The sequence below is a fragment of the Pelmatolapia mariae genome, linkage group LG6 (genome assembly GCF_036321145.2).
Source record: "Pelmatolapia mariae isolate MD_Pm_ZW linkage group LG6, Pm_UMD_F_2, whole genome shotgun sequence".
Taxonomy (NCBI): domain Eukaryota; kingdom Metazoa; phylum Chordata; class Actinopteri; order Cichliformes; family Cichlidae; genus Pelmatolapia; species Pelmatolapia mariae.
The window spans coordinates 25,245,857-25,260,318 of record NC_086232.1 but is presented as its reverse complement, the minus strand read 5'-3'; the positions used below and the strand labels follow the sequence as shown (position 1 = coordinate 25,260,318).

At 37.4% G+C, this 14,462-nt stretch overlaps 1 protein-coding gene across 4 annotated transcripts in view; it reads left to right on the top strand.

The window, feature by feature from the left end:
- The window catches only part of ank2a (ankyrin 2a, neuronal), an 83,177-nt gene that overhangs the window by 27,568 nt on the left and 41,147 nt on the right, over positions 1 to 14,462 (top strand). For 2 of the 4 annotated variants that reach the window (XM_063476345.1, XM_063476346.1), the window contains exons 4-38: positions 131 to 229; positions 327 to 425; positions 561 to 746; positions 987 to 1,010; positions 2,006 to 2,104; positions 2,332 to 2,430; positions 2,566 to 2,664; positions 2,787 to 2,984; positions 3,536 to 3,634; positions 3,763 to 3,861; positions 4,044 to 4,142; positions 4,355 to 4,552; positions 4,643 to 4,741; positions 4,977 to 5,075; positions 5,184 to 5,381; positions 5,625 to 5,723; positions 6,059 to 6,157; positions 6,317 to 6,415; positions 6,515 to 6,613; positions 6,734 to 6,806; positions 7,192 to 7,318; positions 7,482 to 7,557; positions 7,651 to 7,754; positions 8,907 to 8,942; positions 9,632 to 9,856; positions 10,024 to 10,122; positions 10,610 to 10,764; positions 10,986 to 11,197; positions 11,296 to 11,494; positions 11,903 to 11,999; positions 12,123 to 12,351; positions 12,636 to 12,761; positions 12,873 to 12,995; positions 13,097 to 13,129; positions 13,228 to 13,249. In XM_063476345.1, the coding sequence (XP_063332415.1) occupies positions 131 to 229; positions 327 to 425; positions 561 to 746; positions 987 to 1,010; positions 2,006 to 2,104; positions 2,332 to 2,430; positions 2,566 to 2,664; positions 2,787 to 2,984; positions 3,536 to 3,634; positions 3,763 to 3,861; positions 4,044 to 4,142; positions 4,355 to 4,552; positions 4,643 to 4,741; positions 4,977 to 5,075; positions 5,184 to 5,381; positions 5,625 to 5,723; positions 6,059 to 6,157; positions 6,317 to 6,415; positions 6,515 to 6,613; positions 6,734 to 6,806; positions 7,192 to 7,318; positions 7,482 to 7,557; positions 7,651 to 7,754; positions 8,907 to 8,942; positions 9,632 to 9,856; positions 10,024 to 10,122; positions 10,610 to 10,764; positions 10,986 to 11,197; positions 11,296 to 11,494; positions 11,903 to 11,999; positions 12,123 to 12,351; positions 12,636 to 12,761; positions 12,873 to 12,995; positions 13,097 to 13,129; positions 13,228 to 13,249 (4,126 nt within the window). The remainder of the gene's footprint in view (positions 1 to 130; positions 230 to 326; positions 426 to 560; positions 747 to 986; positions 1,011 to 2,005; positions 2,105 to 2,331; positions 2,431 to 2,565; positions 2,665 to 2,786; positions 2,985 to 3,535; positions 3,635 to 3,762; positions 3,862 to 4,043; positions 4,143 to 4,354; positions 4,553 to 4,642; positions 4,742 to 4,976; positions 5,076 to 5,183; positions 5,382 to 5,624; positions 5,724 to 6,058; positions 6,158 to 6,316; positions 6,416 to 6,514; positions 6,614 to 6,733; positions 6,807 to 7,191; positions 7,319 to 7,481; positions 7,558 to 7,650; positions 7,755 to 8,906; positions 8,943 to 9,631; positions 9,857 to 10,023; positions 10,123 to 10,609; positions 10,765 to 10,985; positions 11,198 to 11,295; positions 11,495 to 11,902; positions 12,000 to 12,122; positions 12,352 to 12,635; positions 12,762 to 12,872; positions 12,996 to 13,096; positions 13,130 to 13,227; positions 13,250 to 14,462) is intronic. The other 2 variants (XM_063476347.1, XM_063476348.1) reach the window with 1 other exon arrangement.

The window sequence follows — 14,462 nt, the reverse complement described above, 5'->3', positions numbered from 1 at the left end:
ACAAACATTCATTTTGAAAAATTTGAATTTTCTGGAATTTTCAGGGTTCAGACTTTATATAATTAATGAGGGGGGTAAGAGATAGGACAGATATTTGGTTGGTGATCTAAACCTTGTTTTCTCTTTACAGAAAGGAAACACTGCCCTCCATATTGCCTCTTTGGCTGGACAAAAAGAAGTAGTCAAATTGTTGGTGTCAAGAGGAGCAGATGTCAATTCTCAGTCACAGGTGAGAATTAACAAAAACTTTTACAAAATGCATCAGTGCTTAACACAAGCAACAAGTATATGATGTGGGTTTTTTTTTTGCCTGTATATCTCTTCAGAATGGCTTCACGCCACTCTACATGGCGGCTCAGGAGAATCACTTGGAGGTCGTGCGATACCTCTTGGAAAATGACGGAAATCAAAGCATTGCAACAGAAGTATGTTTTTCTTTCATATTGTTATATATACAATTATTGAAGGTAAAAACAATATGTAATATCTTGCCTATTTTCTTTCATTTTCTCTATGAAGCGTGTAACCATTTAACTTTTTTTTCCCCTGTGCTCCTCCAGGATGGCTTTACTCCACTTGCTATTGCTCTTCAGCAGGGGCACAACTCAGTTGTCTCCTTGTTGTTGGAGCATGACACTAAGGGTAAGGTACGCCTTCCAGCCCTGCACATTGCTGCCCGCAAAGACGACACAAAGTCTGCTGCACTGCTGCTTCAGAATGACCACAACGCTGATGTCCAGTCTAAGGTGAGGGAGGGCAACAGGGACAAGTTACATTTTATTGTTTGTGGGTTCCTTAGGGAACAATAATAAAACGGACAGACCAGGCCTCTCTGAAAATGCTGTATTGTACAGGTCCTTATTTTTTATTTTCAAACTGTGCAACCTTATAAACATGCTCAGTGTTTTAAATAAAAAAATACTGAGTGTTTCCCCTAACAGCCCTTCACCCTATTCCCCTTTTCTCTCTCTATGCATCTTAACCAGATGATGGTCAATAGAACCACAGAGGTATACAGACTTATCACCTCCTCCTTTGATTCTGAATTTTGTCACTTCCGACCATTTTATTCAGCTCTTTGTTTTGATCTTGCCCTTACTTATTGAGGACTTTTGTGACATAGGGATACCCTGCATGCCAGAGTTTGCTGTACTAGACACTGCATGGCTGACAGTAAAACACAATGTGTTGTATTGATAATCCCCAGAGAATGTCAGTTAATTACTGATCATTTATTTTATAGATTTTTGTTGTTATTTTTAATTGATAAGTCATTGAAATGTATTATGTTTACAGAATTTTATACTGAACTGATAACCTGAAAGTAAAATCAGCTTTTTCTTTTACTCCCATGTTTCTACGCGTAACTCAGCGCATGTGTGTTCTTGTGCATGTTGATTTACTTCTCTGAAACACTTTGATCTCTGATCTTTAAGTAAACTTTGTTTCTTAATTAAATTGCACCGTGTCTATCAGAATGGGAAGGTAAGGAGTGAACCGACCTGCAATTGTGTACTATGAAAATTTATATATATAGCTAATATATAAATGTTCATTTGTCCACCCAAGTAGATACACATACTTGCGAGCGTCCATAGTGTTGCTTGGTGCTTATGAGTTATGTTTTGTCCTTTATTTCAATATATTTACGTATCCAAAAAACCAAGTTGATTCACCCGTAGTTTTTTTTAGTAAGCATGGCTGAACTTGAGCAGTTTTGCATGTATTATCTATTGAATGTGCTATTTTGGGATTTGCTCATTTTTATGCTCCTTCTTACACAATGTTTTTCTTTCAGCACGCTCTTTCATCATATTACTACTTCAGCAGAGTCTGCTTCAGTAGAGTCTATTCCTGTATCTAACAATGAAAAGTCTTTCTTTCTTTCTTACTTTCTTTTGTTCACTTTTGTTTTACTTTTCTCCGTTTCGTGATGAGCTGTTCTGCACTCTCTAACCTCTTTCCCTTTCACTCTGTCCCTCTCTATTCTCTCCTTTCCTATCAGAGTGGTTTCACCCCTCTGCACATTGCGGCTCACTATGGTAACGTGAATGTCTCCACCCTGTTGCTGAACAGAGGAGCTGCTGTTGACTTCACAGCCAGGGTACAGCCAAATTCCTACTGTGTGGCTGTTTTTGACTTTGATCATTACAGAAGGGCATGTTATTTACCATCGTAGTGTTCACTTCTAATAAGCCTTTAATAATACATTTACCTCTAGCCAATTAAACGTTGCAGTTCTTCCTGTATGTTTGTAGCTAAACTACTTTGCTAAGGCTTTTACATGCTGTAGTTTTTGATGTACCTTTGTTTCTGTATCTGCCGTGTCAGAATGGAATAACACCTCTACATGTTGCCTCCAAGAGGGGCAACACCAACATGGTGGCCCTGTTATTGGACCGAGGTGCTCAGATAGATGCTAAAACAAGAGTAAGACTCAGCTTTTATTAAAACCATAGTGACCAATAAATAAGTGGAATCAGCAACTTTCTAGGTCCTCTTTCTCAAAATCTTTAAACTGGATTAATGTGTGCGTTTGCTTGTGCATATGTGATTGTTCCAAAGGATGGTTTGACGCCCCTGCACTGTGCAGCCAGGAGTGGACATGATCCTGCAGTTGAGCTTTTGCTGGAAAAAGGAGCCCCCATCCTAGCTAGAACCAAGGTTAGCATATTTGCACTAGTATATCATTTATAATTCATACAGTATGAGTACTATTGTTCCTTTTTATATGCCTTTGGTTTTCATCTCTGCTACTATTCTTTAAATTTTTTGCCTCCATATAGAATGGACTGTCTCCGCTGCACATGTCAGCCCAGGGAGACCACATAGAGTGTGTAAAACTACTGCTGCAACACAAGGCGCCTGTTGATGATGTCACACTCGACTACCTTACAGCGCTGCACGTCGCAGCTCACTGTGGCCACTACAGAGTAACTAAGCTCCTACTGGACAAGAAGGCCAATCCCAATGCAAGAGCACTGGTAAGGGTTCAAAGAAACAATAAGAGAAGCACCAAAACTGGTATTAACAGAAATCATCATGATATTTACTGATGCACATATTAAGATAAAAAGAGTGACACTATGGATCGTGAATATCTTGCGATTTACTAGTATGCTATTTATATATTTATATTCACATATTCTTTCATATAAAATGTTCCTGAGGAATTTTAAACTGCCAACTTGGATTGTGAAGTCAGCATTGATGGTCTGAGTTGGAAATCTGACTTGAGGGGCAGATACAGTTAAATAATTCTGACTGGGAACACGTATATTCTGACTTTTCACCTTCAAATTAAATGCCTCTTTGGTTTGGAAATGGTCAGAATACAGTCAGTTTTAATGATATATAAGAGTCCTAACAGTAGTAAGCATAGGGTTAATCAGATTATCAGGGGTCAGTTGACCCAAAAAGTTTAATAACTCCTGAAATATAAAATGAGGTTATAAAATTTAAATACTCCAATGCTACCTTTTTACTATAGAGACATGCATATTCCTGCTAATTTTTTTCTTATTGTCTCTGCCAGAATGGTTTTACTCCTCTCCACATTGCTTGTAAGAAAAACAGAGTGAAGGTGATGGAGCTGCTGGTCAAATACGGTGCCTCCATACAGGCAATTACTGAGGTGAGATTGTTTTGGTGTGTCAGGATTTCATGGATTAGCACAGTATACTTTGTTGCTAACATTGTTCTAAATTTGCATTTAATGCTTCTCCTTGTTGTTACTGCATGTCTCTGTTTTCATTATTGCAGTCTGGTCTGACTCCCATCCACGTAGCTGCTTTCATGGGTCACCTCAACATTGTTTTACTTCTACTGCAGAATGGAGCTTCTCCTGATGTTCGTAACATCGTAAGTAGTAATTTCTTTTATCAGGTCAGCGATCAGCAGTCGGAAATACACATCACAAAGTAAACACACATTTTTCATTTGTTTCAGTGCAAACACCTGAAAAAATGTACCCCGTTCTGGTGTACATTTTGTGATTAGCACAGTGTCCTAAAGCTTATAAATCTTCTGCCTTTGCTTATCAGCGCGGTGAGACAGCTCTCCATATGGCAGCACGAGCAGGACAGATGGAAGTGGTTCGCTGTTTGCTGAGAAATGGAGCGTTGGTGGATGCCATGGCCAGGGTGAGTCAGCTGTAAACATTAATCACTCTTTCCTTCTGTTTACAGTAAATTTCTATATTTCAAGCACTAGTTTGAATGCCTGATGTCACCTGTCCCAGCTCTGGCTACAACATCACTGTTCATTCTAATTTTACTGCTTTTAAACAACTGCATCATTTCCATTTATCCTTTTCTGCTATAACATGTACTACCTCTTTTTCCCTCAACTACAGGAGGACCAGACTCCCCTGCACATTGCATCCCGTCTGGGAAAAACAGACATTGTCCAGCTACTATTACAGCACATGGCCTACCCGGATGCTGCCACCACAAATGGCTATACTCCTCTCCACATTTCAGCCAGAGAGGGGCAGGTGGAGACAGCTGCTGTGCTCCTGGAGGCTGGAGCTTCACACTCAATGGCCACCAAGGTGAACAGAGGATGAATGCATGTAGACAGATAAATAACATGTGATAAGTTAAATCAGTGGAATTTTAATTAATCCCTTTTACATCTACAGAAAGGATTCACTCCATTACATGTAGCAGCAAAATATGGAAGCCTCGACGTAGCAAAACTTCTCCTTCAGCGCAGAGCTCTTACTGATGATGCTGGCAAGGTGAGCTGAAGTTGTAGAAGCAGGTTCTGAAACAAAACCCAGCACTGAGGGTAATTGTCTTAATTTCAGTGAGAGACACATTACACTTAATCTTTGAGCATCTGATTGTTTTCTCTGAAACACAAATTATGGAATAAAACTGACTTGAAACAAAAAAAAACCCCACAAAAAACCCACACAAAAAATCACAAAGGCTTGCAAAAAGTTTCATTAAATCAAATGCTTCTTTTCACAGAATGGCTTAACTCCACTACATGTGGCAGCTCATTATGACAACCAAGAGGTGGCGCTGCTGCTCCTGGATAAAGGTGCATCGCCTCATTCTACTGCAAAGGTTAGGCGGAGTTTTAAAGAAAAAAAAAGGTCCATGAGAAGCTCACACTTGTTTGGATGTACTGTATTTCTATCACAGTGTATATCTTCTTTCTTTCCTCTGTTTTAGAATGGCTACACTCCTCTCCACATTGCAGCCAAAAAGAACCAGACAAACATTGCTTTAGCGCTACTGCAGTATGGAGCAGAGACCAATGCTTTAACGAAACAGGGAGTCAGCCCTCTGCATCTGGCAGCTCAGGAAGGACATGCAGAGATGGCCAGCCTCCTGCTGGGAAAAGGAGCCCATGTGAACACAGCGACAAAGGTCACACAGAAGCACAATCTTTATGACATTTTTATTTATTAAAATAATTTGAAGTGGAAACAAGAAACACATGCACTCTACATACAGCTGTATAAAACTCTTTAGTTCTTAAGCTGAGTGCTCTATAAAAAACAGTTTTGTCTAATTTGTTCCATGAAGCAATTTATTACTATGTTAAGAAAAGTAATAAAATAAAAAAGTGTGTTGAAGGATGGTAATGTGACATTGCTTTGTGTTTTACAGAGTGGACTAACTCCTCTGCATCTTGCTGCCCAAGAGGACAAAGTCACTGTAACAGAAGTACTAGCCAAACATGATGCCAACTTGGACCAGCAAACCAAAGTACAGACATGCATGTGCATGACAAATTTAACAAGTATACACAAAAGAAAATTGTTACTAGTAATGAAAACCTAACAGTATGCTAATCTACAAGAATTTTCCTGTGTGAATGACAGTATGTCTTGCTTACTTTCTGTTTATTCGCTTTATGTTTACATGTTAATATTTAAGTGTATCATATGGACGTGCATGTAAATACCTGCCATCCAGAGGCTTTTTAAAAACATAACAAAGTCTTCATATATGTCATATATTCAGGAAGCATTAAGATTGAGTTTAGTGCTTGCTTACAGAAGATCAGTTTTCATCTCTCACCCTCTCCCCCCTCGCTACAGCTTGGATATACCCCTCTGATTGTCGCCTGTCATTATGGAAATGCCAAGATGGTTAACTTCCTGTTACAACAAGGAGCCAGCGTCAACTCCAAAACCAAGGTTACATTTAAATCTTAAATTTGAAGCATGCAAGCTCTATTTAACTTAAACTGCAGACACAGCGTGAAACAAAACTCAAATATAGCATCACTTTCGTTTTAGTTTCTACTGTGACTTAATAAAATTTTGTTGTCTTCTTTTTAAACTTTTGTCCTGCAGAATGGTTACACACCACTTCATCAAGCGGCACAACAAGGGAATACACACATAATTAATGTTTTATTACAACATGGGGCCAAGCCCAATACTACTACAGTGGTAAGACACAATAGAGCCCAAGCATTTACTTTTAACATGTGAAATATGTTGTGAAAAAAGTTCTGCTGGTACGCTATCGTATATCCTTCTCTCTGTTAGAATGGAAATACCGCTCTGTCAATTGCGAAACGTTTGGGTTACATTTCTGTGGTAGACACACTGAAAGTCGTCACTGAGGAGGTCATCACAACCACAACTGTAAGCTCATGATTGCTTTAGCCTCTGGAAATGGAGCCAGGAATTTTTTTTAAACTTAAACTATAACCTTTCTCTGTTTTGGTTGTCTATTTTCCATGACTCTGAATGGTGTTACATTAGACGGTTACAGAGAAACACAAACTGAATGTTCCAGAGACCATGACTGAGATTCTCGATGTGTCTGATGAAGAGGGTAAGTTACTTAAATGTAGAAAACAAGAATTTAGTGTGCTGCTCATCAATATCAAGCTAAATTTTTTATAGGAAAAAACTACTCCAGTCATGAGACACAATAAGTCATGACTGAGCTTCATTAAAAAATTATACCTCATTGTTCAAAAGTTGTAAAAAAGTGTATTGTAGGTGATGTAGTTTTGGATCTGAAAAAGTGCTCGAAGGGTTGAAGAAGAGCCATTATCTGAGATGTCTGTGGAGCTCATCTTTTCGATCCCCATATTACTTGCATAGTCAATGCAACATATATTACATATATATATATATATGAGAGAGGGGGAGTGTTATTAATTTTTTCATTGTTCATAACAAGGTTTGGCATTTTTGTTGTATCTGTTTTCCAGGTGAGGACACAATGACAGGTGATGGGGGAGAGTATCTAAGAGCAGAGGACCTCCGTGAGCTGGGAGATGACTCTCTGCCAGGACATTATCTAGATGGCTTCAATTACATGAGCCACAACCTGGACAGGTCAGAAACAGCACACACATATTGTATTTGACAAACATCTAAATTTGCTCACAGCAAACCTTCCTGATCTGCTGTTAGCCAAGTTCATCATCATAAGGAATACCTAAGTAATGCAGATATATACAGAAAAAGTCTGAGAAGATTCACCTTGGTTTTTCATCAGGCCCCAACACACTCCCATTCACCAAAGTTTCCATCAAAGAGAAGTTCTCATTGAAGATCTGCTTACAAGTCACCAAGTAAGCGTAGTATCCGTAGTCTAACCTTCAATAAAGTATCTTTAGACACTCGAGGTGAGTCCAACCAGCCTGCTGATGCTTGTTGTTCTTTAGGTGTCAACACTGTCTAGAGAGCATGAAAAGGACTCATTCCGTCTGAGCTGGGGTGCTGAACATCTTGATAATGTTGTGCTGTCCTCCAGTCTGCTACATTCTGGGTATAAACATACACAAACACACACAGAGAAAAACTCACACTCCTTTCTTTCAGAGAAAATCCAAATGTTGGGACTTAACCCAGTTGCAAACTTAACATACACATTCCCATTATGTCTGGAAATACTGAGGGGGTTTTTTAAACCCACAATTTATAAAGTCCACAAGATGCTATAAACTTTTTGTGGACTTGCATTAAATCAGCTTAGGGTGCACACTTTATCCAAATTTCTTTAGTTAATTATCCACAATCAAAAGCAGAATTGTCTTTATTGTCACTACACTCAGGTACAGTTTAATTTTGCATGGCGTCTCTTATAGAAATAAATTTTATTTAAGCCCATCTTTGGAAATTCTACCAACCTGTTTATGGTAGCAGTGCCCTCTAAAGGCACATTGACTTCAAAGTAAAATCAATTTTTTTTACACTTGTAGCATTTAATTTCAGAGTGAGCTTGGACATTAGAATTCAGACTAAAGGCTCCATCTTTATACACAAAGGTGTACATCTTGGATAAACAGGCTATGTGGGCATTTCTAACTGGACCTTCTCATTTGCATTTTGCTTTGTGTACAGTATGTGCAGCAGCATGTCAAAGGATCAGCTGACATTGATTTATTTTAATGATTTACTTATACTCAAAGCATTATTCTGCCATTGTTGTGTATTTTCTGGTTCTAATTTAGTTTACTCGCTGATAAAGTCACCAAAGTTTAAGACACAAAATGGCATCTCGGTGCTTTGCAAGCCTTCATTTCAGTAAATCTTTCTCCTGTTTGCAGCTGTCCTTCAGCTTATATACCTCCTGCAACAAATTACTGACTGTTCTGCTGCTTGTGCTGGCTAATGCACTACTTCAAGGGTTGTCATTATATTCTGAGATAGATATTCCATCTTTTACATGCCCTTATTTTTTTCTGGTGTACTTTTGGTGTATTTTTCATACTTTCTCATGTGTCTTTTCTACTCCTTTTATTTTTGCTGCTGTGTAATTATCTGTCTGGTCAGGTTTCCTCACTTTTACTCATTCTTTTTTCTCTCTTTCTCTTTTGTTTATTTTGTTGTTGCTTCGATGTGCATTCTCTTATCTTCTCTGTGTTTGTGACTCTGTGTGTGTGTGTGTGTGTGTGTTGTTTTTGTATTCTGCTTCTAGCCGTTCCTCACCATGCCTAGACCATGACAACAGCAGGTGAAGTCTTTATTTTGTCTATTTTCTTATCTCCTTTGTGCCTTTACTTATTTTTCTTTGTCACTTTTGAATGATTTTCTCATTTCCATCCTGTTTCTCTGCTTTATTTCATAATGAATGCCCTTACATTACCTGAAATAACCTGATTTTTTTTTATCCTTAGTGCAGCTCTAGCTTTTCTAATCTTGGTGATCTATGGAGACAAAGTCCCAGAGTGCCAGTCATTCATAATAAATTAATTTTATATTGTGTAAGAATACACATTTTATCATTAAAAAAAAGTCAAATCTGAATTTGGTAGTCCTTAAAGAGTAATGCTGTTTTGTACTTTTCTTCCTCCTGCTGTCAAGAATTAACAAAAATCAATGTCTTATTATTCCATTCATTGCAGGCTTTGCCCTGTTTTTAATGCAATTTAATTATATCAGTTCATAATACAACCTGTGTCCTGACCAGAATCTTGCAAGTTAAAAAAATTAAAGCAGAATAAAACCAAAAAAGTGTTTCTCCAGGATAAAGTGATATTTATTGAGACCTATTTGTTATTAATGTCTCTTCTCAGGTTACAAAAATAGCCTTTTCTTTTACCTTTACTTGATTCAGTTGCCTTGTCAGCATGGAGATTTTGCATCTTTATTTATTTGAATGTCTAGAAACCAATTCATCCATTTCTGGTGCCTTTTCTTTAGCTTCCTGGTCAGCTTTATGGTAGATGCCAGAGGTGGAGCTATGCGTGGTTGCCGTCACAATGGTTTGCGAATTATTGTCCCACCAAGAAAGTGCTCTGCCCCGACACGGGTGACTTGCAGGCTGGTGAAGAGGCATCGTCTGGCCTCTATGCCACCTATGGTAGAGGGTGAAGGGCTGGCTGGTCGCATTATAGAAGTGGGACCCACTGGAGCCCAGTTCTTGGGGTAAGTTTGGTTGAGTGGGTGTGTGTTTGTGTGTGTCTGCGCGCATCTACTAACAGTTTGTGTACTTGCTGGTGGCTTTGTACTATCTGGTATAAGTGTGTTTCAGTAGTTGTGTGGTGTGTTCATACTTTCTTCTTCACTCCCCCTCTGTGCTGCATATGGATCAGTAAGCTCCACCTACCTACAGCTCCACCCCCTCTGAATGAGGGTGAGAGCTTGGTCAGTCGCATCCTGCAGCTGGGTCCTCCAGGAACCAAGTTCCTCGGGTAGGACCATGTGAGGGTGATACCCAACCACCCTCAAATCCTGGTTACACGCCCACCCGTGTTTTTCCCTTGTCCTAAAATTTGAATTTTTTTTTTAGTTTTTCATGATATATATATTAATTATTATAATTTATTTTTGTGGTGCTTCTTTTCTTTCTTTGAAGAGAAGCACAGCTTTACCACCTGACCTGTTATCTTAACCTGTTGAGTTTTCTTCATGCTTCCCACAAGCACCTATCTCCCCAATCATGTTTCTAGTTGGATTCTGGTCCTGATGTGAAATAGATGTTTATTTGTTTTTATGTTCATACTTTGTGTTTTGAAATTAATTTTAACTGAGTTTTTATTGTTTTCTTTCTTCGTAAATTCATTCACATGTCAACCTAAACACTATGTTATCATTGATTTTTCTCTGGAGCTAGCGCTGAAAAGCATTAATTAGCATTAGTCCAATTTGTATTTGCTTTTACCTTGTCACACCTTTTAGGCCTGTGATTGTAGAGATCCCCCATTTTGCTGCTCTGCGGGGCACAGAGCGGGAGCTAGTGATCTTAAGGAGTGAAACAGGAGAGAGCTGGAAGGAACACCACTGTGACTTCACTGAAGAGGAACTGAACCAGATACTTAATGGCATGGATGAAAGTAAGGGATCTGAAGTGGCCTGTGATGTATAACCGTGATTGATAGGTTGATATCTCAAAGCATTTTATGTAAAACAATACATGAATGCCATAAAACGAGCAACACTAGAGCAGGAGAGAGTTGTCTCATAGATTTTAAAATGCTAGTATAATAATGTGAAGCACAGGACGTAAATAATAAAGGGAAAAAACAAAGCACTGACTTTATGCTTTCTTTCACAGAACTTGATTCCCCTGAGGAACTTGAAAAGAAAAGAATATGTCGCATCATCACCAGAGACTTCCCACAGTATTTTGCTGTTGTGTCAAGGATAAAGCAGGACAGTCATTTGATTGGTCCAGAGGGTGGGGTCCTCAGTAGTACTCTCGTGCCCCAGGTCCAGGCTGTATTCCCTGAAGGAGCCCTTACTAAGAAGATTAGAGTTGGACTTCAGGTGTGTACATTCCTTGACTGGTATACCAACAGAATATCCAAATTATGGCTATGAAGAAAAAAAAATATGAATACATATTACTACATATTTTGCCCCAGGCTCAGCCTATTGATGTTGACATGGTGAGAAAGATTCTTGGTAATAAAGCAACGTTCAGCCCTATTGTCACATTGGAGCCAAGGAGAAGAAAGTTCCACAAACCCATCACAATGACAATCCCAATTCCCAAGACCTCCAATAGTGACACCACATTCAGTGGGGAGACCCCGACTTTACGTTTGCTTTGTAGTATTACAGGTAAGTATCTATAAATAAAATAAAACCCTTTGTTTTAGAAAGAAAACATCTTGGATGGCTTTCAGGCACACCTCATTGGATGACATATTGAAATGCTCCCGTGAACATCATAATTTATTGTTCATGTTGTATTTGTTGCTTGTGCAATTGCTGTTTTTTTCATAATTTTATTAAGATTTCTATGTTTAAAATCTTAATATAAAGCTCTTTAGTCAATCTTTGATATTTTTCTTTGTGTGCTATTAAAAGAAATGACCTGATTTAATGGACGTAATTTATCAGAACTTCGTGGTGTTGGATGTATCTTGTCTTAATTCCAATAAAAAGACAAATGCTGTCTGAAGATTAAAAAATATTGAGTGAACTGTTTTCAGAGGTTGGGTAACAAATCATCGGTTTACCTTTCAGGTGGTACCACTCCTGCACAATGGGAGGACATCACCGGCTCCACGCCTCTCACTTTTGTTAACCAATGTGTTTCCTTCACCACGAATGTGTCAGCAAGGTAAATCCTTTATTTGTTGGTAAATGACGACGCACAGTTGCAGTCATACGATTGAAGGTTATACACGTTTATGCTTAAATTTTTACCTGGTGATACTTACCTAAAAGTGTCATTCATTTGTAGATTCTGGCTGATAGACTGCAGACAGATCCAGGAGTCTGTTGGTTTTGGCACTCAGGTCTACAGAGAAATCATCTGTGTCCCATACATGGCTAAGTTTGTCATTTTTGCTAAGACACTTGACCCCATTGAGGCTCGCCTACGGTGTTTTTGCATGACAGATGACAAGATGGACAAAACCTTGGAACAGCAAGAGAACTTCACTGAAGTCGCCCGCAGCCGAGATGTTGAGGTGCAGTGTAATACTGGGGAATAAATAAAGAAAATCAAATTGTGTGCACAGGTTTATCTAAAGAGGGTTAGACAGTAATTGAGAAAAGTAGGTCGATGTCAATTAATGATGCACTTGGTTAAGTGGGTATTTAAAGATTTTAAATCAGACGCAGGTTATTACTGACTGATTCTTATTTATATTGGTTCTTGTTCATTTCTGGAAAGAAATTGAATAATATTGTCCAAGAATCTTTGTTTCTTTTGAGCCATGGAAACATTTAGATTTGTCATATCCTGATACAGGTACTAGAGGGGAAACCTATATTTGCTGACTGCTTTGGAAACCTGGTGCCTCTTACCAAGAGTGGGCAGCACCATGTGTTCAGTTTCTATGCCTTCAAAGAGAACAGACTGGCCCTCTTTATTAAAGTATGACTTTAAATCCAATAAAATATATAAAATGTTTACTTTTTTACTCAGAAATTCACAAATCTAAATATATGCAAGTCAGAGACGTATTTTTTTTCCAAATATGAGCAGATTCGAGACACAGCACAGGAGCCATGTGGTCGATTGTCTTTTACCAAGGAACCACGCACGTACCGTAGTCTTAATCTCAATGCAATCTGCAACCTAAACATCACCCTTCCACCATACTCAAAGGTCAGTTTTTAAATATTTTATCATGTATGCTAGGTGATTTTAATTTTAACTTTGAAACTGCTCCATTGCTGATTTCTCCTCATTTTTATTTTTTTATTTAGGAGTCTGATTCAGACCAAGATGCAGATGATGAGGTAAATAAAGTTTGTTTGATTTCAGTCTATAGCAAAAAACCTAGATGGTATAATTAGGTTGCAGCTTACTGTGATTTGACTTCTTCTTTTTTTTTCAGAGTGAGAAGAGTGACAAGAAATGTAAGTTGTTATTTTAGTATTTGTGCTCTATTAGAAGTTAGTTTTCTTATATATATTGTCACAATAGACCAAGTATCTAAAATGCATGATAGAAATTCATGCATTGAGACATTATAAAAACTATTTTCAATAGTAATGGGCCTGTATATTATATGATAGTTATGCATTTATGCATCACAAGATTAACTTGAGATTGCTGGTCATAAATATTTTGAAGTATTAAGTTAAAAATTTGCCTGTTATATATACTAACTACTAATTACTACTACTAACATTGTATGCAGTTACATGTTTGTAACTGGAGGATATGCTATGGCTGCTATACTTTATGTTCTCCTCACTCCAAACTCCACTGACTTTCCTATCATTTCAATTTTCCGCTATATTTGTTTTTATTAATTTCATACAAAGGTCAAAATAGTATTTTTTATATATATCTTCTCAAAATTGTTTGATTCTCTAGATATTTGTACTTGACGTTAATCTTAACTTACAGATAATTATGTTTTATGATAATAACATTTATTATGTAACAAGTATTTTTTTGACATAATATTTTCTCACGTTAAACCTCAGCAGTTGTACCAATCGCGTGTAAAAATTGTTATTCACAGAAAAACAAACAATATCATGTTGTTTGTGCTTGATTACTAGCCAATTTATTATTATATAATTCATGTTCTATGATTTTCTTTAGCCACTGCTTTCTCCTTTGTTGTTTTATTTCTTTAAATTAATTATTTTTTTATTAAGTTACTTTCATTCACTCATTCACACAAATTTTAAATTTGGTTTACACTGTTTTACCTCACTATTTTTATTTTCTATATATGCTATCATGTCACAAAACTATAGGATTCTAGCAGTAACAACTTGTAAGCTATAATAGTTAATAATAGTGAACACATCAAATAGAGTGTAAATGCTAAATATAACAGTATTTTATACTAACTAACAATTCTATATATTGTGTTGCTTACAGTTAGTAAGTATTGAAAAGAGACTAAAACAGTCAAGTAACAGTGATTCTATTACTTTGCTTACCTCATATTTTCTCTCAAATACCTTATAATTTTTTTTATTCAAATTTTATTATTTAAAAAAATGTTTATTTGTTGGCAAACATGACTATAATAGCAACAATCTTGAGAAGTTTTGTTTGTCTGTTTTCAGTCCTTCATGTACCTTTGTTCCATATGTAGGTTTATCTGTT